The sequence below is a fragment of the Pipistrellus kuhlii genome, unplaced genomic scaffold (assembly GCF_014108245.1).
Source record: "Pipistrellus kuhlii isolate mPipKuh1 unplaced genomic scaffold, mPipKuh1.p scaffold_m20_p_13, whole genome shotgun sequence".
Taxonomy (NCBI): Eukaryota; Metazoa; Chordata; class Mammalia; order Chiroptera; family Vespertilionidae; genus Pipistrellus; species Pipistrellus kuhlii.
Window position 1 is genome coordinate 29584064 of NW_023425438.1, and position 26718 is coordinate 29610781.

A 26718-nucleotide genomic window follows, 5' to 3' on the forward strand; every position below is an offset into this window, starting at 1 on the left:
GGCACATCCTGGTGGGGGGGTATGCAAGAGGCAGCTGGTCGATGTTTCTCTCTCATCTATGTTTCTAACTCTCTATCCCTCTCTCTTCCCCTCTGTGAAAAATCAATAAAATATATATTAAAGTTTGTGGGAAGGTGAAGCTCTTACCAACTGTTTATATAAAGATGTACTTCTTAGAATATGTTTATGTTTTTCAACCCTTTAAATGTACTACAATACTTCCTTCCAAACTTTTGAATGTTTGTGGTCACTTACCAAGAATAGAGCCTTGACACAAAATAATGACTGCACTCCCCTCACAGAGAAACTGTTTCTCTGTGGCATAAACCCTTTATGCCATCTTTTCTCCTCCTTTCCATTAGTTAAGGTCAAGGATTTCATTTAATTCATAATTAACATTTAACTCAGAGAAACAAATAATTCTTCTTCCTCAATAAAGTCTAGGAGCAAGTGCTTTAAAAAGGACACTTTGTATCAAAGATTGCCCTGGGGACTTAAGTTAAATAATTTCAACAAAATGTTTATTTTCTTTCCTTTGGCTTAAAAACAATGTTTACTTCTCCAATAGTTCCTGGAAATAAAGATATCATGCAATGTGAATTAATGGCACAACATCATCTCTTCGCTCTGAGAAATTCCTACACCTACTGGGAATTGGATCTGTACTGAGTCTTAAACAAAACCAATCAAAACCCTCTTGAGTGTGTTATTAATTGAATAGATTTACAATCCTCCCAAATCATTTTCACCTAGCAACAATCTAGCGCGTTCTTGAGCACCTTGAAAGGAGGAAATACGTTTATGCCTTAAATTTGGTTGTTTCATCTTAAAGTACAGCGTTGAAATGACAGGACTGCTTCCAGGGATATCAGAAACCCGTCGTCCCATAAGAGGCTCATCTTTCAAAGCAAGCTATAAGAACTGTGCCAGCACAGGAAGGTTCTGACTGTTGCTACCTTCGTTAGGACGTTTGCTTTCGTTTACGTGTTTACAGAAAGAACCGGAACAAGTCATTGCAACAGAACCTGCTCCCACGTGTCAGGATCCCCAAGGGGACAGAGTGCCTCCCTTCCCCCCAAGCCAAGGATAACCAAGCCAGCCCGTGGTAAACCCGTACACTGGAGGAGAGGATGAACTTTCTTTCCACCCCTCAGAATGTCACAAAAACCATTCACTGCAACTATGGAAAGGGGCAGGGCATGGGGAAAGGCACCAGCATGACCAGGCTTGTCTCTCATCCTGTGATCTTTGAAAAACTCACTGCATACTGAAGGGTGTCGTTTGTCTCGTGGGGGTGGGGGTGGGGGTGGGATTTCTAAAGAGGGAGGCGCTCATAACTGCATTTCGCTACCGATGCACTCAGCTGTGCAATCTCCCTCCCCTACGTCCAAGATCTATCCAACCTTGAGGGTCTTTTTTTTTTTTTTTTTTTTTTTGCCAAACAAGACCTCCCTCCCTCTCCCCCTCCCCCCAGCCACCCCCGCTTCGGTCAAGTCCAGGAAACTTCCCACTCACCCCTCCTCGCTAACAAAGCGGCTCCCGCGGAAAGGAAACGATCCCCTCCATCCGCACCTCAGACACCCCGACGGCACGCCCTCGCCTCGGACCTCCCGGCCTCACCTCCTCTCCCGCGGAGCCGGAGCCTGAGATTTAACCCCTGCCGGCCCTCGGAGGGAGCGGGGAAGACTAAAGACAGCGCACCCATGCGTCTAGCAATTCCGTTCCCCGAGGAAACGAGAGCATCAGAACAAAAGTACCAGCCCCGCCTCGGGAGGACTGAATGCGCTATCCCCTGCTTGTTTGAAAAAAAAAAAAAAAAAAAAAAATCAGTGAAATTGCCTGAATTGCCGCCACCACACACACACACACACACACACACACACACACACACACACACACACACACACATACACACCCCGCCTCCCCCGCGGGTGGAGGAGTGAGTGCGTGGGACAAAAGTCCACGCCGGAGCGGGACTGGTCTCGGAGGAGCTGCGGAGGGACGCCAGCCCTCTAAGGCATGGTAGCCGCTGCCAGAAATGTCGATGAGCCCTTGCCTTCCGGAGGTTTAAAAAAAGGAAATTCTTTCTTTGGCAAATAAAAAAGAGAAGCCTCTCTGTCTCTCGTGGGTTCGTGGCATCCTCCTACCCTCCGGTGCTTGCTAAGCTAAAGCCCCACACGCCCCGCGCTGGCCGCGCCGGTGGGCGGGGTGGAGGGCTCGGCGCTCTGCCCGTCGCGCCTGGTGCGCGAGCCGTGGGTTCGCCGGGGCCGGAGTCCCAGCGCCCCGCCGCCTCGGAGCGCTGCGCAGGCGGAGGAGATGGCGTCTCAGCCGCCGCCGCCCCCGAAGCCCTGGGAGACTCGCCGGATTCCGGGGGCCGGGCCGGGGCCAGGACCCGGCTCCGCTTTCCAGTGAGTGCGGGAGGCTCCGGGCCGCGGGTTCCGTGGGCTGGCGCGGCGGGGCCTTGTCCGGGGGCGGTTGGGGCCGTTGTGGGGGGCGAGGTTCCCCTCCCCCTCTCGCCCAGCCCCAAGCCGGGAAGCGGGGTCGGGGAGGCGGGGGGTCCTGGGGCGGCTTCGCTGTCTGACCGCAGTGTCTGACCCGTTGGCTGTTGGCGTGGCGGCCTCCCGGGACCTGCTTTTCTGGGTCCCGGGGCTTGGAATAAAGGGGGAGGCTTCCTGTCCCCCCTCTGGTTGCCGGACACTTGGCGGCACCGCCGGGCCCCCTGTAAAGCGCTAGACTCTCCGTCTGGAGCGGGGGCCGTTTGCCCAGCCCCGGCTGGAAGGGGAGCAAAGTCTCCCTGAAGCTTCGGACCAGCCTCTCGGGTGGTTGGAGGAAGCCCAGAAGGTCCCTTTTACGCAACCGGGACCTCAGCCTGTGACACACTTGGCCTTGTTTTCCAGAGCCACTCCGCAGTGGGTCGTGCAGAGATTTGGAGAAGCCACTTGAAAGCGGGAGTTCTAAATCTAAGGCCTAGGGCTGGCCCTTAGGCGCAAAATAATGTGTTGTTGTTGTTTTTTCTAAGGCCCGTGGCTTTTGTTGTTGCTTTTCTTAATAAGCATTGAATGGATTTACAACTCAAAAAAAAAAAGGTTAAAATAGTATGAGAGAGTTTCACAGCCTTCTATGTTTGCGGATTTGGACATCCTAGTTCCGATGGTGGAACTGGAATGTCACATAACCTGATACATAAGAATCCCCAACATACCGGAAAGTATTTCTTCTACTCTTAAACTCTTGTAATAATTTATTTAAACGGCATGATGCTTGAATGGAGCGGCTACCTAATGATAGATATTTAACGAGTAATAAGCTTTTAATTATGCTGTTAAGCCGGGGTGACACTTTCTACTACCTTTTTAATGAATAATTTGACTTACTGAAAATGTGGACTGTTCTGTGGAACAGAGGTTTTATTCTTGCATCTGTTAGAGTTCTGTTTATGTGAAATTAACCATTTCCCACTCTTTTTTCATTGTGATTTGTTTTAAATATGTAGAGACTTGTTGAGAGTAAGATAGTGAATACGTGTGTATGCATTCACTCCCAGCTTTAAAAAATAATATTTTGCCAGATTTGCCTCAGGATCTAAAAAAAAAAAATTAAAAATAGAGAAACATTATTTTCCTGTAGTAACTACTGTCTCTATTTGGTGTTTAGTGTACCCAATAGTTTTTATACTTTATCTCATATTTCACAACTTAGTTTTGTGTGTATATGTATTTTTCAAACTACCATTTTGCAAAATGTATTTCCAGTTAATTCTATATAATAAAAGCCAAATATGCTAAGTGTCCAGTCAGCCATTCAACCAATCAACTGATAATAGGCTAATGATATGCTAAAGCCTCTCAACCGCTCGGTGTGACGTGCACTGACCAGCAGGGGGCAGACGCTCCAACCAGTAGGTTAGCTTGCTTCTGGGGTCCAGCTGATTGGGACTGAGGGAGATGGGCTGGACATGCCCTGGAGCCCTCCTGTGATTCCTCCCCTGCTGGCCAACCTCCTGCGTTCCTCCCTGGTCCTGATGGTATATCAGTGAGGTTCCTCGGCCTAGCCTGCGCCCTCTCCAATCCGGTACCCCTTGGGGTAGGGGTGTCGAACTCAATCAGAGAAGGGGCCAAAATCTAAAATCCAGCCTAAATCGTGGGCCGAATGGTTTACTGAACAGTCATAAACTGTCATTGTGATGGAAACGCAGCGGAGTGCAGTGATGACAGCGCGGTGCGGGCCACATTGCAAGGCCTGGCGGGACGGATTTGGCCCGCGGGCCTTGTGTTTGACACATGTGCCTTGGGGGATGTCAGAGAGTCGATTTTGGCCCGATCCCGCAGGCCAAGCTGAGGGACCCCACTGATGCACAAATTGGTGTATCAGGCCTCTAGTATTATATATAAACTAGTGGCCCAGTGCAGGTGGGGTGAGGGGATGTCCCTCAGCCGGCCTCTACCATCTCCAATCTGAGACCTCTCTGGGGCTGCCTGGCTGCCGTCAGACATCCCTCTTGCAATCCGGACCCCTGGCTCCTAACTGCTCACCTTTCTGCCTGCCTGCCTGATTGCCACTAACCACTCGCCCCCAAGGGCTCCCCCATCCCTGCCAGCCTGCTTGCCTCCAACTGCCCCCAAAACACACACACACACACACAAACACACACACGTGCTGGCCTGATTGCCCCTAACCTGTCTCTGCCTTGGCTCCACCACCATGGCTTTGTCCGGGGTGTGCAGAAGGCTTGGCTTCCTCCATTGCCTGGGAAACCCAAGCCTCCCTCCTGCGCTCTGTGGCTGTAGCCATCTTGGTTAGGTTTATTTGTATATTCGCTCCTGATTGGCTGGTGGGCATGGCTTATGGATGTAGCGAAGTGATGATTAATTTGCATATTACTCATTTATTAAATAATATACTAGAGGTTGGGTGCATGAAATTCATACATGGGGGGTGTCCCTCAGCCCAGCCTGCACCCTCCAATCTGGGACCCCTCAAGGGATGTCCAACTGCCCGGTTAGGTCCCATTCCAGTAGGATCAGACCTAAACTGGCAGTCAGATATCCCTCTCACATTCCAGGACTGCTGGCTCCCAACTGTTCGCCTGCCTGCCTGCCTGCCTGCCTGCCTTCCTGATTGCCCCTAACCACTTCTGCCTGCCAGCCTGATTGATGCCTAATTGCTCCCCTGCCAGCCTGTTTGCCCCCAACTTCCCTCCTCTGCTGGCCTGGTCACCCCTAATTGCCCTCCCCTGCTGGCATGATCGCCCACAATTGCCCTCCCCTGCAGGCCTGGTGCCTCCCAACTGCCCTCTCCTGCTGGCCATCTTATGGTGGCCATCTTGTGTCCACATGGGGGCAGCCATCGTGTGTGTTCGAGTGACAGTCAATTTACATATTACTCTTTTATTAGATAGGATTTCTTAATTTCAGAGAGACAGGGAGAGGGACAAAGAGATAGGAACATCAATGATGAGAGCGAACCATTGATTGGCTGCCTCCTGCATGCCCCACACTGGGGATTGAGCCTGCAATCCAGGCATGTGCCCTGACCTGGAATTGAACTGTTACTTCCTGGTTTATAGGTTGATGCTCAACCTCTGAGCCACACCAGCTGGGATTAACTGATTCTAATCAAACATTTAGAAGCAGTCTTTACTTTAACTGGAAATATAGAGAATAAAGGTATATTTAAACAACATTTTTGGAGAAAACATCTAGAATGTAGGGCATTCTAGAAGAAAACTGGATGGACTGTTCAAAAAGTCAGGGACATTTTTTTAAAAGAGGTTCTAGTTTAGAAGAGAGGAGACAACCAAATGCAACATGTGAATCTTAATTTAATTTTTGTTTAAAAAATTGACACTGAGCACACTATTTTGTTAAACTTGTATTTTCTTGATAATAAAACTTTATCTGTGAAGAAGGGATTTGTTGATTTACATTATGGTGCAAGCTCTTTATTGGCCTTTTGAATAGCAGTGGTTACAGGATGATTGGAGAGGAAAATACTCAGAATGAAGCACAAAGTGTCAAAAGGACAGAACATACAGAAAAGAAGGGAAGAGATTTAGAGGATGAAGTAAGGTATAATTTACAAATAGAAAAAAAATGAACAGTCATGTAACTCTAGGCTATCCCAAAAAACATGTATACACACTTTGAATAATTATAAAAGCTGTTTATTAAAATACATTTCTTTTTCAAAATTAAGCTATCAGCTGTTAAATTATGTACACTTTTTGGGGAACATGCTTATTAAAGCAGTGCTTTTCAAAATATTTGTGTTAATGCCAGTACATTTGTAAAATACAGTAAAAATACAGCAGTGTCAAATCACTTAAACACTTAACATCATTTTCTGTACTTTTAATAGATTGGTACAAATTGTTCATAAATTAGCACTGGTCCACAGAACATACTTTTAAGTAGCATACTACAAAAGAAATAGAATTCATAATTAAAATCCTTCTTACTAAGAGAATGGTAGGCAGGCCCATATGAATTTATTGGTAAATTTCACAAATTTTTCAAAAAGAAATAAATATACAAACTATTATAGAAAAAAGGAAACACTTCTCATTTCTTTATAAGAGATCGATTTAACCTTGGTACCCAAATCTGATAAAGACAATAAAAACAAATTAGGGCATTCTCTTAAGAAAGTAGAATGAAAAATATCTTAACAAAATACTGGCAAAACAAGTCAGGAGTATATCATGGCTATTTAGTTTTACTTCAGGAATGTAGGTTGGCTTTAACATTTGAGAATTAATATATTTCATTATCCTATATGATAAAAAGCTAATATGCAAATCGACCTAATGGCCTAACGACCAGTCACTATGATGAGCACTGACCACCAGGGGGCAGACACTCAACACAGGAGCTGCCTCTTAGTGGTCAGTGCACTCTCACAAGGTGAGAGCCACTCAGCCAGAAGCCAGGCTCACAGCTGGCAAGTGCAGCAGTGGTGGCAGGAGCTTCTCCCGCCTCTGCGGCAGCACTAAAGATGTCCAACTGATGGGGAGTGGGCCTAAGCTGTCAGTTGGACATCCCCGAGGGCTCCCAGACTGAGAGGGTGCAGGCTGGGCTGAAGGCCCTTCCACCAAGTTCACGATTTTCATGCACTGGGCCTCTGATATCCTGTATAATAAAAGCCCAGCGCCGAAACCAGTTTGGCTCCATGGATAGAGCGTCGGCTTGGGGACTGAAAGGTCCTGGGTTCGATTCCAGTCAAGGGCATGTACCTTGGTTGCAGGCATATTCCCAGTGGGGGGTGTGCAAGAGGCAGCTGATCGATTACTCTCTCTCATAGATGTTTCTAACTCTCTATCTCTCTCCCTTCCTCTCTGTACAAAATCAATAAAAATATATTTTAAAATAAAAAAATAAATAAAAATAAAATAAATAAATAAAAACCCAGCGATCAAACAGTGAAACAACCAGAATGACCGGTCGACCAGTTGCTAAGATGCACACTAACCACTAGGAGGCAGAAGCTCAATGCAGGAGCTGCCCCCTGGTGGTCAGTGTGCTCTCACAGTGGGAACACCGCTTGGCTGACTGGGATGAGCAGCTGCTTTCTGCAGTGGGAGCAGCTGCTCAGAGGGCAGGTCCTCATCTGGTCAGCTAACCTGGAAGAGTGGTTGCATTGGACAACACTCCAACCAACTGAGCCATACCAGCCAGGGTGAGCCAATACACTCATGAAGATGAAGAACATTGTGGGAGGACTTGTTTTATTAGACATTTAAATCTGTTATAAAACTGTAGAATTATGATAGTGTCATTTAGATACAAGAATGGACAATATCTAGCAACCAACCCTGAGAAAATGGACAAGCGTATTAAAAAGAAACATCGAGCCTAGACCGGTTTGGCTCAGTGGATAGAGCATCGGCTTGGGGACCAAAGGGTCCCGGGTTCGATTCTGGTCAAGGGCATGTACCTTGGTTGCGGGCACATCCCCAGTGGGGGGTGTGAAAGAGGCAGCTGATCAATGACGCTCTTTCATCGATGTTTCTAACTTGCTATTTCTCTCCCTTCCTCTCTGTACAAAATCAATAAAATATATTTTTTAAATAAAAGAAACATCGATGAGAGAGAAACATAGATCAGCTGCCTCCTGCACAACCCCTACTGTGGATATGCCCACAACCAAGGTATATGCCCTTGACTGAAATCGAACCCGAGACTTTTCAGTCCACAGGCTGATGTTCTATCCACTGAGCCAAACCAGTTTCGGCTCTTTTTTTAATTTTGATAACATTTTTAAAAATATATCTTTTTTAAATAAAATACATTTTATTGATATTTTACAGTGAGGAAGGGAGAGAGAGAGCTAGAAAAGTCAGTGAGAGAGAAACATTGACCAGCTGCCTCTTGCACACCCCTACCGGGGATGTGCCCACAACCAATGTACATGCCCTGGACCAGAATCCACCCTGGGACCTTTCAGTCCGCAGACCGATGCTCTACCACTGAGCCAAACCGGTTTTGGCTAAAAATATATCTTATTGATCTTTACAGAGAAGAAGGGAGAGGAAGAAGGATAGAGGTAGAAACATCAATGAGAGAGAAACATCGATCAGCTGCCTCTTGCACACCTCTTATTGGAGATGTGCCCACAACCAAGGTACATGCCCTTGACCGGAATTGAACCTGGGACCTTTCAATCCACAGGCTGACGCTCTATTCATTGAGCCAAACCAGTTAGGGCTATTCCTTACTCTTAACATATATTCAGTAGAATCTCATAACACTAGATATCAGAGGAATTTTATAGTTCATTTGAATTGAACCTATTGTGCTTACGTTGAATTTTGTTTGTTTTAGATCCGCTGATTTGGGTCCTACTTTATTGACAAGACCTGGACAACCAGCACTTACCAGAGTGCCCCCACCTATTCTTCCAAGGCCAACACACCAGACAGGAAGTAGCAGTGTGAACACTTTCAGACCTGCTTACAGCTCATTTTCTTCAGGATATGGTGCCTATGGAAATTCGTTTTATGGAAGCTATAGCCCTTATAGTTATGGATATAATGGGTTAAACTATAACCGCCTCCGTGTAGATGATCTTCCGCCTAGTAGATTTGTTCAGCAAGCTGAAGAAAGCAGCAGAGGTGCATTTCAGTCCATCGAAAGTATTGTACATGCATTTGCCTCTGTCAGTATGATGATGGATGCTACCTTTTCAGCTGTGTATAACAGTTTTAGGGCTGTATTGGATGTAGCGAATCATTTTTCCCGATTAAAAATACACTTCACAAAGGTTTTTTCAGCTTTTGCATTAGTTAGGACTATAAGGTATCTTTACAGACGGTTACAGCACATGATAGGTTTAAGAAGAGGCTCCGAGAATGAAGACCTATGGTCAGAAAGTGAAAGAACTGTTGCTAGCCTTGGTGCTGATGACAGAGCGGCTAACTCAGCAAAATCTTGGCCAATATTCTTGTTCTTTGCTGTTATCCTTGGTGGTCCTTACCTCATCTGGAAACTGCTGTCTACCCACAGTGATGAAATAACAGGTAAGAATAAGAGAATAGGTCCTGAGACAATCTCAAATTTCAAGAATAGATTTGTTACATTAACATTTTTTATATTTATTTGTATTTAAAATTTTTTATCAGTTATATTTTTAGTTCAGAACTTCAGAACTGGAAAAGAAATATATTGCAAAAACAGGCTTATTGATTTATTAATTGTTCATTCAGTATAAGAGTATACATAACCTAACTACTATTTACAAGGTACTGAATTTGATGCTATGGGGTATACATAGGACATAATTTCCTTTTTTCTAAAAGTTAATTGGCAGAGAGATGAGTAAAATACATATACAGGTAACTGGGATGAGACAGAAAGAGTGTGGTAAGGAATAAGGACAGTTGGGAGAAAATAGGGTTTATTGAGCCTTTTTTATATGAAAGACACTACTGAGTATTTTGTGTATTTTATCTCACTTAATTTTTACAGTAACCGTAAGAGATGGGAATTACCTTCATTTTACAAGGGGCACAATTAAAGTTCAAAGAAGTCACTTGTCCAGGGTCATATCTTTAATAAAATAGGACTATTATAGAAACAAAACTAGACCTGTTTGTTAAGTTCCTTCTCCACCAACTGGTACTGAATGCTATCTCAATTTAAAAAGCAAAGCTAGTTTTTTGGGGGCAGTTATTAGTATCCAATAAGTTGCATTTAAGTTGGATTTTTGAAGGACAGGTAACATTTCATCAGTTAGGTAGGGGAAAACAGACTGTGAAAGGCACATAGACCCTTGGAACAGAACAGAGAACCCAAAAATTGACCCAAGCCATTATGCTCAACTAATATTTGACAAAGGAGGCAAGAGCATGCATTGGAGTCAACAGTCTCTTCCATAAGTAGTGTTGAGAAAATTGGACAGATACATGCAAAAAAAATGAAACTAGACTACCAACTTACATCATATACAAGAATAAACTCAAAGTGGGTAAAAGACTTAAGTCATGAAACCATACAAATTCTAGAAGAAACTATAGGCAGCAAAATCTTAGACATCTCTTATAGGTAGCAGTCTGTTTACAGATATATCTCCTAAGGCAAAGGAAACTAGGGAGAAAATAAATGAGACCACATAAAAATAAAAAGGTTTTTCACAGCAAAAGAAACAATCAATAAAACAAAAAGAGAGCCCACTGTAGGGGAGAACATATTTGGCAATGGTACATCTAATAAAGGGTTAATATCCAAAATATATAAGGAACTCATACAGCTTAACAAAAGGAAGACAAACAATCCAATTAAAAAATGTGCAAAGAACCTAAATAGACACTTGTCCAAAGAGGACATACAGATGGCCAAGAGACTTAAGAAAAAATGTTCAAACCTACTGATCATTAGAGAGATGCAAATTAAACATCAATGAAGTATCACCTCACACCTGTCAGAATGGCTACTGTCAACAAATCAACAAATGACAAGTGCTGGCGAGGATGTGGAGAAAAGGGAACACTAGTACACTGCTGGTGGAAATGCAGACTGGTGCAACCATCATGGAAAACAGTATGGAGTTTCCTCAAAAAATTAAATATGAATTTGCCATTTGACCCAGTGATCCCATTTCTAGGAATATATCATAAGAAACCTGAAGCACTAAGTAGAAAAAATGTATCCCTATGTTCATAGCAGCACAATTTACCATCGCTAAGATCTGGAAACAGTCCAAGTGCCCATCAGTAGATGAATGAATAAAAAACCTGTTACATTCATACCATGGAATCCTATGTAGCAGTAGAAAAGAATATATTACCCTTTGAGATATCAGGAGGGACCTGGAGAATATCATGTTAAATAAAATAAGTCAGAGAAAGACAAGTATCACATGATTGCACTCATGTGGAATCTAAGGAACAAAATAAACTGATGAACAGAGTGGTTCCAAAGAGATGGAAGCATGGAACAGAGTGTGGAATCTCAGAGGGAAGGCAGGGGAGGATGAGTGGGTGGGAGGTAATCAAAGACCTTGTATGCATATATGCATAACCCATGGACAGCAGGTTGGAGGTGGTCAGTTAGGGAAAAGAGGGAACATGTAATACTTTCAACAATAAAGAAAAAGAGGCTGTCAAGCAGATGAAACAGCATGAACAAAAGTGCATAGACAGACGCCCTAGCCTAGTGACTCCCTGAGACCCCCACCCCTCACAATCCACAGACTCACCCAAGTTCTGCACAGCTGCTTTTGCATATGAATGGCCTCCCCTATCGCAGCTTTTAACAGCAGCCCCCCTAACTGCAGCTCTGGTCAGAGGGCTCCAAAACCTTCAATCCCCAAGCAAAGAGGAGAAAACTAGTTTGCGCTGTAGCTCCTGCTGGGTGGCCTCAGACAGTAGCTGACCTGCGTCCCGTTGGAGACCCAGAAGCCTGTGTACCTAGTGGTCAGTGTGAGACAACATCAGATTTCAACTCACATCCATAAGTGACACATGCAAGAGGCAGACTGAGTGAGCACCAAAGCCCCACCGAAGCAAGTCCTGCCCCATAAGCGTGTCTCCAGTGACAGTTCTTCTATTACAGACACACTTGAGTTCTCAGCCAATTGGCCCAGTGCGCCAACAGCAATCAAGACTTAACTACAAAACTTTGCACTCAGCCCACACAGGGGTGCACCAAGAGCTTCCACCTCAGGTCACTGGGGAGGCTGAGCCACTGGCCCCTATAAGTCACCTACCACACAAAACCACTCCGTCAACACAGGGAAGCAGCCAAAATATGGAGGCAAAGAAACCTGTCACAAATGAAAGAAATGGAGGAAAGCAAACTACTGGATATAGAGTTCAAAACCACATTTATAAGGTTACTCAAGAATCTTCTAAAAACTGCCAAGAAATTTGATGAGACCTGAGCTTAGTGAGACCTTCAAGGACTTTAATGAGAATGCCCCCAAAATGGAAAAGGACCAGTCAGAAATTAAGCATACACTGTCTGAAATAAAGAATATACAAAAATTCAACTGTACATCAAAGGACCCCAAGAATCGAGCCAAAGATCTGAAATATGAAGAAACAAAAAACACCCAACCAGAAAAACAAAACAAAACAAAAAAAGAATCCAAAAATATGAAGATAGTGTAAGGAGCCTCTGGGACAACTTTAAAGCGTACCAACATCCAAATTATTAGGGTGCCAGAAAGAGAGAGAGAACAAAATATTGAAAACCTATTAGAAGAAATAATGACAGAAAACTTTCCCTACTTGGTGAAAGAAATAGAATTACATGACCAGGAAGTGCACAGAACCCCTAACAAGATAGTGCCATAGGAAGAAAAGTAAGAGTTGCAAAACCAGAGTTAGGAAGTAGGGTTACAGTGCTACACCAGTCAGGGAAGCTTCCCTTGAGGAGGGAAGAGAATAAGACCTATAGCTATTTGAGGCATAGGAAATAACAAAGGTATGTAAGTGGTAGTGTGCCTGACGTGTCACGTGAACAGCAAGGAATCCAGTGGGAAAGAAGCAAAGTCTGAATAGCAAGGGATGAAGGAGGGAAGAATACAGTGTTTTTGGATCTCCATGCAAGTGAAAAGGAAATTTCCATATTTCAAAGTCTTGAACTATGTACTTGAGAAGTCTCCACCTAAATGATTTTCATTTGGAAGTGCATTAGTCTCTAATGTAATGACATGACATACATTAATACAAAAGAAGAATTTACAGAATTCTCTATCTACTTATAGATGGGTATACGCAATTAAAACCACAAGTTCAGTGAATATCAGGATTTGTCAGTACCTATCTGTATGAAAAAATACTTTCAAAGATGAAATGCCTCAAATCTTTTTATGTATGAGCATTAACAGATAAACATTTGCACATGATATGATGTGATGATAGAAAATACTACAGTTAAACCCAAAATATTATCCCAACTCCAAAATCCCAGTCTTCTCAGTAGAAGACCTGTATTATAAAAAAAAAAGGACTCAACTTTTTAAAATTAATTTTTTTACAGAGAGGAAAGGAGAGGAATAGAGAGTTAGAAACATCGATGAGAGACAAACATCAATCAGCTGCCTCCTACACACCCCCTACTGGGGATGTACCTGCAACCAAGGTACATGCCCTTGACTGGAATCTAATCTAGGACCTTTCAGTCCACAGGCCAACACTCTATCCACTGATCCAAACCAGTGAGTGCAAGAACTCAATTTTTACTACATTTTGAGTTTTATAAAAAAAATTATGGAAAAGTTTTTCTTTTGTTAAATAAGTACAATATCTTCAATTTGCCTCATTACCTGCAAAGGCTAAAATATTTACTTATTGTCTTACCTTTTATAGAATAAGTTTACTAATCCTTGGCCTAAAGGAAGCTAGAATTTTGTTCTTAAAAGGGAAAAATTTATAATAGATAACCCAGTGAACATACTGTTGACTTTACATCATGTTAATTATAGATTTACTTTAAGGGGTGGTTTTCTTTACAAACTTAGGCAACTTGCAAACCAGAGCCAAGTAAAATATCTTCATCTTTCTTTTGTAATTTTTACTAACTTAATTTTTATTCTTAATTTGGTTTGTAGACAACACCAACTGGGCAAGTGGTGAGGATGACCATGTAGTTGCTAGAGCGGAGTATGATTTTGCTGCCCTATCTGAAGAAGAAATTTCTTTCCGTGCTGGTGATATGCTCAACTTAGCTCTCAAAGGTAACAAAATATGAATAAATTGAAACTATCTGAATTTTTTACTGCAACAAAATATTGGCTATTGTTAGTTAACTTAGGAGTTCACTTTTTGTGTCTATTTTGAACTTTCAAATCTGGGTGGTGGGGAGAAATGGTCTACATAGCAGTTCTAATAATATTTAACTGAGATAAGGAAAGAGCTTATTTATATAATTTCTTCTAAACCCAAATGCTTGAAATCCAAACTCTTAATCATTACACAAAAACATGAGGTAAACACTAAATGTAATAAATATAACAAACCAAAGAAATTATCTAGCATCGTTTAAGTCGTTTAAGTATTCCTTTCCTCCTTTGAATGCTGGGGCTGTTACTGCTTTTTTTTTTTTTTTTTTTTTTTTACTTGAATAGTGTTTCTTAAGAAACTTCAACATAAATATTTTAGAAATTACTGTCATGAAATATTTGGACCAGGTCACCAACACTTTTTAACAGGTCTATACAAAGTGGCTTTTTTTCTTCAGCTCTCTCCAGTAATGAAAATCAAAATTTTTGTTGATTTACAAAAAAAGATTCTCTGTATGTTTATGAGGATTCAGGTTTGCTACAAATAGTCACATGTTGGTAAACATACTAGTAAAAATAATAACCTCTGTCAGTTATAGAATACTATTGTACTTACTATGTACAAAGTACTATATTTTACATGTTTTATTTAACCCTTATAATAATAATGCTGTAAAATGCGAACTGTTACTACCTTGTCCCTGTTTTATTTATTTTTTATTTCTTTATTGATTAAGGAATCACATATATGTCCTCAACCCCCATTCCAATCCCCCATCCATCCCCACTCATGCCCCCACCCCCCTATTATCTTTGACCACTGGTTAGGCTCATAGTATGCACTCAAGTCCTTTGGTTGATCTCTCCCTTTTATCCCCACCCTCCCTTTGAGGTCCAACAGTCTGACCCATGGCTCCTTATCTCTGAGACTGTTCTTGTTCATCAGTCTATGTTGTTCACCATTTCCCCTAGATGAGTGAGATCATGTCCTACTGGAAATATAAGAATCAAAAATGAGACAAGCAATAATCATTATGCTAAAAGGCATATGAATAAGTCTTTAGTGAGTTTCTTTCTGGACCAACAGTTCTTTTGAGACTCAATTTCAATGTCAAACAGTTTCTTATGTGAACATGTCAGCAATGATATTTCAGTTCTGGATGGTGGACAAATGGTGGTAATGCAGGTCCAACCCTCTCTGGTTTGGTCCTGGACAACCTGCAGTGATACACAGCTGCTGACTGCTATTATGGTAAGGCGTCATCAGGGACTTCCATCTCTGGACTGCTTCTCTTCTGTCTTCTTGGTTGGAGTAGTCTGTCAATTCCTCTCTATTGCCAGAATCAACATGGTCTCAGAGTTGTTTTCTGAAACAACTTCTCGACCAAAAGTTAATAAAGGAATATTTTCTATAAATTTGACTTGAGATCCTTTTTCATTTTTTGCCCAAATGATTTTCCTCCGGGCTGTTTTGACACCATGTGTGTTTTTCTTGGGTGTCTTGCTGTTAGCATTACAATTAATTTTCTAAAGTACCTTGTCCCTGTTTCAGACACGAGAAAACTAAGCCTCAGAATTTTGAGTAAATTGTCTAGAATCACAAAACTAAGATGTGGTGGAGCTGGACTATGAACCTAGATTTTTCTGACTTTGGAACCACTTTGGCTGTTTTCCATGCTGTCTATTAAATAGGAACTTTAGCCCAGCAGTCACCACCTTTCAAACCCCACGGGCCACCAGTGGCCTACCCAAGGGACCCCACTCGTGCATGAATTTGTGCACCAGGCCTCTAGTGTGTAAATATTGATAATTTAAAATTTTGGATCCAATTTGATAAATCTCTGCCACATTCCCTCATACACAAAACCTCGCCCCTAGCAATTATATTCATGTTTTCCATCTAGAGAAAATAACATCTTATTATTTTGAATTTCAAAAGAATGATTTCTTCATAAGATGTCTTTTTTTAATATATTTTTCTTTTGAATATTTTTCAGAAAGGAAGGAAGAGAACTAGAGAGATAGAAACATCATTAATGAGAGAGAACTATTGATTGGCTGCCTCCTGCACATAACACAGCTTTTACTTAATATTTTCCTGTTACTTTTCTGTTGGACCTCCAAAGTATGTTATAATTACAAGGCTGTCTTTTCTTTCATCAGAACAGCAACCCAGAGTGCGTGGCTGGCTGCTGGCTAGTCTTGATGGCCAAACAACAGGACTTATACCTGCGAATTATGTCAAAATCCTTGGTAAAAGAAGAGGTAGAAAAACACTGGAATCCAGTAAAATTTCCAAGCAACAACAGCCTTTGACCAACACAACATTAATTAAAGGAGCCACAGCTGCTGATTCTTTGGATGAACAGGAAGCTGCCTTTGAATCTGTTTTTGTTGAAACCAGTAAGGTTCCAGATGTACCTAGTTCCACTGGAATAGGTGGAGATAAACAAGATCTTTGATATCTTTTATGTTTGCCTGCAGTTGAACTATAGAATACTTTTTAAAAATTACTTATATAGGAATTATTCTATAGTCCAATGAACACACTTATTGCTATTCCAGGTGTTTTGCTGCTAGAATTGTTCAAGTTCTACACTAGCATGTTGGTCTAGTGACCTGGTTACATTTTACAAGTTATTGGGCCACAAGAATGTTTGTTTCACCTAGATTTTAAGGTTATGAAAATGTTTTATTTTCATCTTATTTAAAAATCTATGTTTATTGCCTGGCCCAGTTTGAGAGTTGTCCTGTACACCAAAAAGTTTGCAGGTTCAATTCCTGGTCAGGGTGTATACCTAAGTTTTGGTTCTATCCCTGTTTGGGCACATAACAGAGGCAACCAATATCTATCTATCTAAATACCTCTCTCTCTCTCTCTCTCTCTCTCTCTCTCTCTCTCTCTCTCTCTCTCTCTCTCTCTCTCTCTCTCTCTCTCTCTCTCTCCCCCTCCTTCCCTCCCTCCCCCCACTCTCTTCCCAATCTCTGAAATCAATAAACATATTCTCAGGTGAGGATTTGTTTTAAAAAAGTAAAACTGAAGGAGTAAGAGTAATGAGCTACAGAATACACTATTTGTTACAGTAGGGAATATTAATGTTTTTAAAATTCTACATTGTCTTGAAATCCTCAGAAATTGAGTGCTAATAATATGAAAACAAGAAAAAAGACTAATTTTTTTACAACTTTAATTATATTGAATAATTAAAATTTTCTGATCTGTATTACATTCAATCTTGGGTTTGTTTTAGGCAATAAAATGTTTTTGCCCACTAATCATTTATTGTGTTTTTAAAAATTTATCTTGGGAAAGGTCCCTAGAAGCATTGTGAAGGAGATGGTTCTAGAGTATATTTAACCCTAATAGTTTCCCCTGCTATTAAAAAGGCTAACATTTATCTTTCTTACAGATGATTTTCATGTCTTCTGGGGAGCAAATACTTTTTCCCCCTTAAAATATGACTATTTTCATCCTGGATGAATGAGGATATAGGAAAGATTTACTTTTTCTTTCTCTAACCAGTACTCAAGTCCTTAGAGTTTGTGCAAAATGATATAATCAATCCTAGCATTTAACATCTTTTCATAGATTCTCTTCTTCTCACTTACATAATTACTTTTCAAGAGTACATATTCATTCAGGCTGTTCATTGAAATACACTTTAATTTAGGTTTAGTTTTTACTACTTGAGGCTATAAATAAAATTCTGAATTGCCATTTAACATATAATAAAGTTATTTGACTTTTTTTGTTTAATAATGACTTTAAATGCAGTTAAATTTCAGTAAATATTTACACACCCAATTGAAAAATTTGTATATTTGCTGTGATTATGCTATGAAATAATACTATCAGGAATACAGGTGTACAAGAACATATTCACAGGTATATTATTTCTCATTTTTGGTCTAGTAGAGGCTCTGCTTTGTTTTGTTATAGAGTAATTAATAGAAATTTTGTTCTTGAAAAATTTTTTTGATAAATTATTCAATTTGGTGTTGAGACATCTGAACTGAATCGTATAAGTGAAGTGTATAGGTGAAATGTTGAGTCAGTCTATTTAGGTTAGAAAAGCTGAGTCTTTACAATAGAATTTGTGACTGGTATTAAAGATGTAGAGGGGAAACAGTACAGCATAGAATGAATAACAAATAATTTCACTTTTCTTAAAGTGTTTATTGTAATCTTTTTTATTATGACAATTTTAGTATACTTTTTTAGGTGATATTAAATGTAATGTTCAAGGCTTCAATATTGTTATTTTTAGGAACTTATTTAAGAAGTACCACTTTACAGAAATTTAAAATCAAACATTTTTAGTTAAATAAAATAATAAATCACAAGTTACAATAAGAAAACAGGTTTTATTTACAATTTTTTATTTTATCAGTTTAGAAAGGAAAAGGTAAGAGGACAATTAATTTTCATGTTTTGACATGCTATTTATGTACTTGATTTAGTCTTTCAGTTTGTCATAATTACACATTTACTTGAAGCTAGCAGTCCTTTATCTTTACTGGGGGAAAAACAAATTGAATGCAGTTAAAATTTTATTTTTAACTATGAAATTACTTTTACTGGACAAATAAAAATACATTAAACTTAAGTGACTTTTTTTTTTTTAAGATAAACTATTAACTCTTTTTGCAAGATTGGAATTGATATAAAAGGTTCCTATTTTTCACCCTGGCTGGTGTGCGTCAGTGGTTAGTAGTCTGACCTGGAACTGAAGGGTCTTCATTCCCAGTCAAAGGAGCACATAGCTGGGTTACAGTTCCTATCCCCAGCCCATGTCGGGTGAGTTCCAGAGGCAACCAGTCAATGTGTCTCTCTCACATCTCTCTCTTTCCCCTTCCTCCCTCTCTTCCTTCCACTCTCTCTAAAAATCATTGGAAGCTCTAGCCAGTTTGGTTCAGTGGGTAGAGTGTCAGCTGTGGACTGAAGGGTCCTGGGTCAATTTTGGTCAAAGGCACATAACCTCAGTTGTCTGCTTGATCCCTGGCCCTGGTCAGGGTGTGTGCGGGAGGCAACCAGTCGATAGTCTCTCTCTCACATCAATGTTTCTCTCTCTTTGTTTCTCCCCCTCCCTTCCACTCTTTCTAAAAATCAACGGGAAATTATCCTTGGGTGAAATTTAACAATAATAAAAAGTCCTATTTTTCTTCATATCATTGTGTTTACTAACTATTGCAAACCAATGTGTACTATTTTTTGGTGAGTTAAAAAATGCCCAGCCAGAGTGGCTCAGGTCCCATGAACCAGGAGTTCATGGCTGGATTCCCAGTCAGGCCACATGCCTATATTTCTGGCTTGGTCCCCTTTGGGGGCTGTGTAGGAGGCAGCCAATCCCTTTCACATCAATGTTCCCCTCTCTTCCTTCTCTCTCTCCATTCCTCTCTCTGAAATCAAATTTTTTTTTTTCAGGGAAAACAATAAAAAATGCTAGATTTAGATTTGTAGTACTAATAGAGTTCCTTTTTAGTTTAATATTTCAATAGTAGAAATTTTTTCAAAAATAACTGTAATGAAGTCAATAATAGAAGTATGGGTAGCATATAACCCTTGGAACTAGACTGTTGGGTAGAGGTTCACTCTCCCATAATTTAAAAGTGGGTACACAACTGCTCACATGGAGCCTACATTATGTGGCCTTCCCCTTTATGGTTAAATTGTAGCCAATGGGATATAAGTGGAAATGATACATGTGATTTCTGAATCGTGCCTTAAAAGTCCTAGGGCATGCTACAGATGATGTATTATAGAATTGCACACCTGAAACCTATATAATTTTATTAACCAATGTCACCCTACTAAACTTTAATTGAAATTCCTGGGGCATGCATTTCTTGCCCCTGTCTCCCATTTCTTCCGTGGGTTGTGGAAGTGAGAGTGTTAGCAGTCATTTCAGATGCCACAATGGAAGCTGTGTGTCAGGATGGCAAAGCAGCCATGTCAGCCCTGGACTAACACCTCTACTGTAATTTGAGAGAGAAATAAACTTACATCGTGTTTAAGCTACTGTATTTTGGGTATCCTTGCTAAAGCAACTTAGTCTGTACTAAACCTAATTAAGGGATAGATGAGTTTCTGAACACAAAAGAGTTAGACTTGCCTAGGAAGGGAAAGTGGATGGAAGTGTTGGTTCAATTGCCCATTCTGCATCACAGGCCTCAGGAAGGAACATCTGTACAATACCAAAGAAAGATTCTTCTTTGGGCAAAGGTCATTGAACCTGAGTTGGCTATTTGACCTTGGACAAGTCACTTAAACTTTATCTGACCTTAAAATAAAAAGATTGAAGCCCTTGCAACTGTGGCTCAGGTTGGTTGAATGTTATCCCTTGCACCGAAAGGTTGCTGGTTCGATTCCCAGGCAGGGCATATGCTCAGGTTGTGGGCTCAATCCCCAGTAGGGGGCATTCAGGAGGCAGCCGATGGGTCGATGTATTTGCTCTCACATTGATGTTTCTCCCTCTTCCTTTCTCTCAAAGTCAATTAAAAAAAAAAAAAGTCTTTAAAAAAACATTGAGACAATGAAAACACAACAATCCAAAATCTATGGGACACAGCAAAAGCAGTTTTGAGAGGGAAGTTCATATCCTTACAAGCCTATTGCAAAAAACTAGAAAAAATAGTAACAGATGATCTAACTCTACAACTCAAAGAGTTAGAAAAAGAGCAACAAAAAAAGCCCAGTGTAAGCAGAAGGAAGGAAATAACAAAAATCAGAGCACAGATAAACGACATAGAGACCAAAGAAACAATACATAAGATCAACAAAACCAAGAGCTGGTTCTTTGAAAGGATAAACAAGATAGATGGACCTCTAGCCAGGCTAACCAAGAAACAAAGAAGACCCAAATAAACAAAATCAGAAATGAAAGAGGTGAAATAACAACAGACTCCACCGAAATACAACAGATTGTTACAAAATACTACAAACAACTCTATTCCAACAAACTGAACAACCTGGAGGAAATGGACATATTCCTAGAAAAATACAAACTGCCAAAACTCAATCAGGAAGAATCTAAAAATCTCAATAGACCAGTGACGTGGGAAGAAATTGAAACAGTCATACGAAAGCTTCCAGCAAACAAAAGCCCAGGGCCAGATGGCTTCACAGGAGTGTTTTACCAAACATTCAAGGAAGAACTAAAACCTATCCTCCTCAGACTATTCCAAAAAATCCAAGAGAAAGGAACACTTCCAAACTCCTTCTATGAAGCCAGCATCACCCTAATACCAAAACCAGATAAAGACAACTCAATGAAAGAGAATTACAGGCCAATATCCCTCATGAACATAGATGCCAAAATCCTCAACAAAATTCTAGCAAATCGACTCCAGAAGAACATCACAAAGATCATACACCATGATCAAGTAGGATTTATTCCAGGAATGCAAGGATGGTACAATATCCACAAATCAATAAACGTGATACATCACATTAACAAATTGAAAGATAAAAATCATGTAGTCATATCAATTGATGCAGAAAAAGCATTTGATAAAATCCAATACCCTTTCCTGATAAAAACTCTTAACAAGGTGGGAGTACAAGGATCATACCTCAACATAATAAAAGCTATATATGATAACCCCACAGCCAACATTATACTCAATGGGCAAAAACTAAAACCATTCCCTCTAAGAACAGGAACAAGACAGGGATGCCCACTTTCGCCACTCCTGTTTGACATAGTTCTGGAAGTACTAGCCATTGCAATTAGACAAGAGGAGGAAATAAAAGGCATCCAAATTGGAAAAGAAGAAGTAAAGTTATCCTTATTTGCAGATGACATGATATTGTACATAAAAAAAACAAAAGTCTCCATTAAAAAACTAATTGACTTAATAAATGAATTTGGCAACGTAGCAGGATACAAAATTAATGCCAAGAAATCCATGGCATTTCTATACACCAACAGTAAAACTACAGAAACAGAGGCTAAAAAAGCAATTCCATTTACCATCGCACCAAAAAAATTAAGATACCTAGGAATAAATTTAACTAAGGAAGTAAAGGATCTATTTGCAGAAAACTACAAGACACTGAAAAAAGAGATAGAGGAAGATGTAAGGAGATGGAAGAACATACCATGTTCATGGATTGGTAGAATCAACATCATAAAAATGTCCATACTTCCTAAAGCAATCTATAGGTTCAATGCACTCCCCATTAAAATACCAACGACATATTTCACTGACCTAGAAAGAACTCTCCAAAAGTTCATTTGGAACAATAAAAGGCCCCGAATAGCCACAGCAATCCTGAGAAAGAAGAGTAAAGTAGGAGGGATCTCAATACCAGACTTCAAACTATATTACAAAGCCACTGTTCTCAAAACAGCCTGGTACTGGCACAAGAAGAGACATATAGATCAATGGAATAGAATCGAGAACCCAGAAATCAACCCAAATCACTATGCTCAATATTTGACAAAGGAGGCACGAATATACAATGGAGTCAAGACAGTTTCTTCAGTAAATGGTGTTGGGAAAATTGGACAGACACATGCAAAAGAATGAAACTAGATCGCCAACTTACACCATTCACAAAAATTAACTCAAAATGGATACAGGACTTAAACATCAGACGGGAAACCATAAAAATACTAGAAGCATCCACAGGCAGCAAAATCTCAGACATATGCCAAAAGAACTTCTTCACTGATACTGCCCCTAGGGCAATGGAAGCTAAAGAGAAAATAAACAAATGGGACTACTTCAAAATAAAAAGCTTTTTTACAGCAAAAGAAACCATCAACAAAACAATAAGAAAGCCCACGGTGTGGGAGAACATATTTGCAAATAATACCACTGATAAAGGTTTAATCTCCAACATTTACAGACAGCTTATACAAATAAATAAAAGGAAGATGAATGATCCAATTAAAAAATGGGCAATGGACCTAAATAGAATATTTTCAAAAGAAGACAGAAGGAAGGCCAAAAGGCACATGAAAACATGCTCAAAGTCACTAATTATCCAAGAGATGCAAATAAAAACAATGCGGTACCATCTCACACCTGTCAGAATGGCCAACATCAATAAATCGACAAATGACAAGTGTTGGCGAGGTTGCAGAGAAAAAGGAACCCTCATGCACTGCTGGTGGGAATGCAGACTGGTGCAACCACTGTGGAGAACAGTGTGGAGTTTCCTCAAAAAACTGAAAATGGAATTCCCATTTGACCCAGTAATCCCTCTTCTAGGAATATATCCCAAGAAACTAGAAACAGCAATCAGAAAAGATATTTGCACCCCTATGTTCATAGCAGCACAATCTACAATAGCCAGAATTTGGAAACAGCCTAGGTGCCCGTCAGCAGATGATTGGATTCAAAAAGTATGGTACATCTACTCAATGGAATACTATGCTGCCATAAAAAAGAAGGAATTCTCTTCATTTGCAGCAACCTGGATGGAATTGAAGAGCATCATGCTGAGTGAAATAAGCCAATCAATGAAGGAGAAACACCACATGACCTCACTCATTGGTGGATGATAAAGATCATTATAAACTGATGAACCAAGAGGCAGATAGAGAGAAAGTAAAGCAACAGGCAGACTGTCAAATTACAGTGGGGAGGGGAGGAAGATCTGGGGGAGATAATCAACGGAAGGACTTGTATACATGCATATAAGTACAACCAATGGACATAAAACTCTGGGGAGGGAGGGGATGTGTGGGAGGGAGGAAGGGGGGCAAAAAAATCAATAAAATATGTAAAAATAAATAAATAAATGTTTATAAAAAATAATAAATAAAAAAGGAACCTGAAAAAAAATAAAATAAAATAAATAAATTTTAAAAAAAGATTGAAGAAGTTGATTGTTCAAGGATCTTTACTAACTCTGTCATTCTGTAAATGAATATCGTTATAGAAGAGGCTAGAGAGAGATGAAGATAAACCTCAAACATAAAGTATCTGAATTGATCCCCAGAGATGCATAATATGTGGATCAACAGCTGGAGCAGATGTTATGGGTGGGGTCCAGTAGTAGAGTCTATTCTCTAGTGTCTACTTGCAAACTGGTTAATTCTTAATTGATTTTCTTCTTTTTGTTGAACCTTGCTAAAAGTAAGGAGTGGCAGCCAACACAGGCACATTCTGACCTTAACTACTTCGTTCAGAGCTGTAGGCTTGACAGTCTGCCTTCCAAATTAACACACGTGACACTTGGGAAAGAGTCAGCAGCCTTCCAGCCTGCAAGGTTTCCACCTGCCAATACAATCCCAGGGCAAGGAATAAATTTCTGTAACAAATAGGTTAAAAAATGCAGTAGCTAAAGCAAGATTAACACTTTCATGTAATAGTCCGGAGGTAGACAGGCAGTCTAGGGCCTCTTAGGCAACTTTGCTTCACAAGGTAATTAATTCATGGCCAACGTTCCTTCCTTATTGCTCTGCAATCCCTTAGGGGTCCTTCTCATAGTTTAAACTGGCTCTCCATCAATCACAACTGGGTTCCAGCCGATGTGAAAGGACAAAGAGGAAGTACAGAACAAGTCGTCTCTCTTACAAATGTACCTGACTGGTATCTTTGAGATACAAAACTAACCTAACTTGAATTAACATCTTTGTGGAACAAAAATAGCAAAAGACTTGCAGAGTCACAGGTGATACAATTGGAAAAAAACTGACAGTACAGTTAGCCACTTCATCATCAGGTCTCATTGCAGTCATTATTCATTTGGGTAGGGTTTCATGTTCTCTGTCCTTTCTGACTGTGACATTTAGTTTTTGGTCCTCAGAATAGACGCATTCCAAGTGGAAATTTAAAACGTGACGTGTAGTAATTTACGAGACTCGGCTTTGTACACCTTACTAGATTCCCAGTGGCAATATTCACAATAACACACAGCGGCTGAACCTATTCATGTGAATAAAAATTGAATTTGTAACCCTATTTACATTTCCCCCCCCCCCAAGAGATGCCTCCTGATAAAGACAATGCTTCACCCAAGACACTTTTCGTGTGTCCCTCGGATCATACAACATTGCTTCTTCTACCTTAACGTAAGCAGCGATACCGAAGTGACCTGCATCGAAAACCACTTCGTCCACCCTTTGTTCGCGTTCATTTATCGCTCCCATTTTGCCCCTTTCTTCTGGACTCAGAGCAGGTCACCTAGGATCGGGCTTGGAAGACCTGGTTGCTAAGAGACAGGACGCTGGGAGGGTGGGGACTCTGCACTGCGACAGGCCGGGGCGTGAACGCCGAGAGAGGGGGCAGGGGAGGACCGAGCCAGGCACCGCGGCCCGGGCTGCAGCCGCCCGTTCGGCTCCCTCCCGCCCGGCAGGAGCTCGTCGCTCATTGGCTCCTCCGCTGCAACGCTGGCCCTCGATTGGCTGGGCGGCGCTGGGTTGGGCGGCGCTGCCCCGCCCCCGGGCGCTGGTCCCCGGCCGCTCCCACGCGGGCGGGGCGGCGTGTGAGGACCTGTGAGGGCTGCGGCCAGGGCAGCCGGCCGGCCGGGGCCGGAGCTTATGGCCGGAGCGCGGGCAGAGCCGGCCGCCGCAGGGGACGGAGGTGCAGCGAGGGCCGCCCGGCCCTGTGGAGGTGAGCCGGGGGCCCGGGGGTCCGGCCGGGGCCAGGAGTGCGGCTTGGGGCGGTGCCGCCCGCCGCGGCCTCCATCCCTGGCGGTACGACCGGGGTCCCACACGCGCGAATGCCCGCGAACGCCCCCAGCGCCGCCTGCAGCCCCGCAGCCCGGGCGCCCCTCCACCCGCCCCCGAGCCAGCTCCGCCCGCCCAGCCCCCGCCTCGCCCCTCTGCCCGCGCCTTTGTGCGCCTCCCCTCCCGCCCTGCTCCGGTGGGTTAGGCCGAACCGGAGCCGGAGGCGCCGCGAGGGACCCCCGGCCGGAGGCTTGCTGGGCTCTGCCCCGTTCATCCCGGGTGTCCGAGGGGATTGTCCTTTCTCCTTCCCGTCCGAAGCCCGCTGGCTCCGTCCCGGTCCGCGGGCTGGACGCCGGGCCCGGGCTCCCCGCGGGCGGTGGCTCAGGGTGACCCCTCCACCCCCGCGGCCCGGGACCGGCCCGCCGCCCTCGCCGCGCCTCCGACCGCTGCGCGGGGACTGTGGTCACTGAATGCAGGAGCCTTTTCTGTTTCAAAAAGGAAAAAAAAAAAAAAAAATCAGATGCCAGTCGTGGACCTCCGTTGGCCTTCTTCATTAATTAGATTGTTCTTTTTAGATACATTTAAGTAAACCGAGCTTGTGTAAAGGGGGGAGAGGGAGGACACGAAGTGCGTTCATAAAGTGTGTAGTGTTATTAAACAAGTAGAATTTTTATTTCCGGTAGGTCACACGTTTCAACTTAGACATTAACTTTTCTTTTTAATATATTTTATTGTTTTGTTTTTTTTTTACAGAGAGGGATAGAGAGTTAGAAACATCCATGAGAGAGAATCATCGGTCAGCTGCCACTTGCCCACCCCCTTCCGGGGATGTGCCCGCAACCAAGGTACATGCTCTTGACCGAAATCGAACCTG

At 41.8% G+C, this 26718-nt stretch overlaps 3 protein-coding genes across 10 annotated transcripts in view; 2 read left to right on the plus strand and 1 right to left on the minus strand.

Moving 5' to 3' along the window:
* Nucleotides 1-2727, minus strand: part of PUS10 (pseudouridine synthase 10) — a 51645-nt gene extending 48918 nt beyond the window's left edge. Inside the window, exon 1 of one of the 6 annotated variants that reach the window (XM_045580770.1) lies at nucleotides 2596-2727. The gene's annotated coding sequence lies outside the window, so the exon portion shown is untranslated. Of the gene's footprint in view, nucleotides 1-1515; nucleotides 2066-2595 lie in introns of those variants that run through there. The other 5 variants (XM_045580771.1, XM_045580769.1, XM_036435425.2 and 2 more) reach the window with 5 other exon arrangements.
* PEX13 (peroxisomal biogenesis factor 13) lies at nucleotides 2245-18741 on the plus strand. Its single transcript, XM_036435429.2, has 4 exons — nucleotides 2245-2408; nucleotides 8820-9514; nucleotides 14050-14175; nucleotides 16384-18741. The coding sequence occupies exons 1-4, from the start codon at nucleotides 2317-2319 to the stop codon at nucleotides 16680-16682; spliced, it is 1212 nt and encodes a 403-aa protein (XP_036291322.1). The 5' UTR covers nucleotides 2245-2316; the 3' UTR covers nucleotides 16683-18741.
* A 6884-nt stretch (nucleotides 18742-25625) lies between these two features.
* Nucleotides 25626-26718, plus strand: part of SANBR (SANT and BTB domain regulator of CSR) — a 42546-nt gene continuing 41453 nt past the window's right edge. For 2 of the 3 annotated variants that reach the window (XM_036435453.2, XM_045580773.1), the window contains exon 1: nucleotides 25626-25788. The gene's annotated coding sequence lies outside the window, so the exon portion shown is untranslated. Of the gene's footprint in view, nucleotides 25789-26419; nucleotides 26524-26718 lie in introns of all 3 variants that reach the window. The other variant, XM_045580772.1, reaches the window with a different exon arrangement.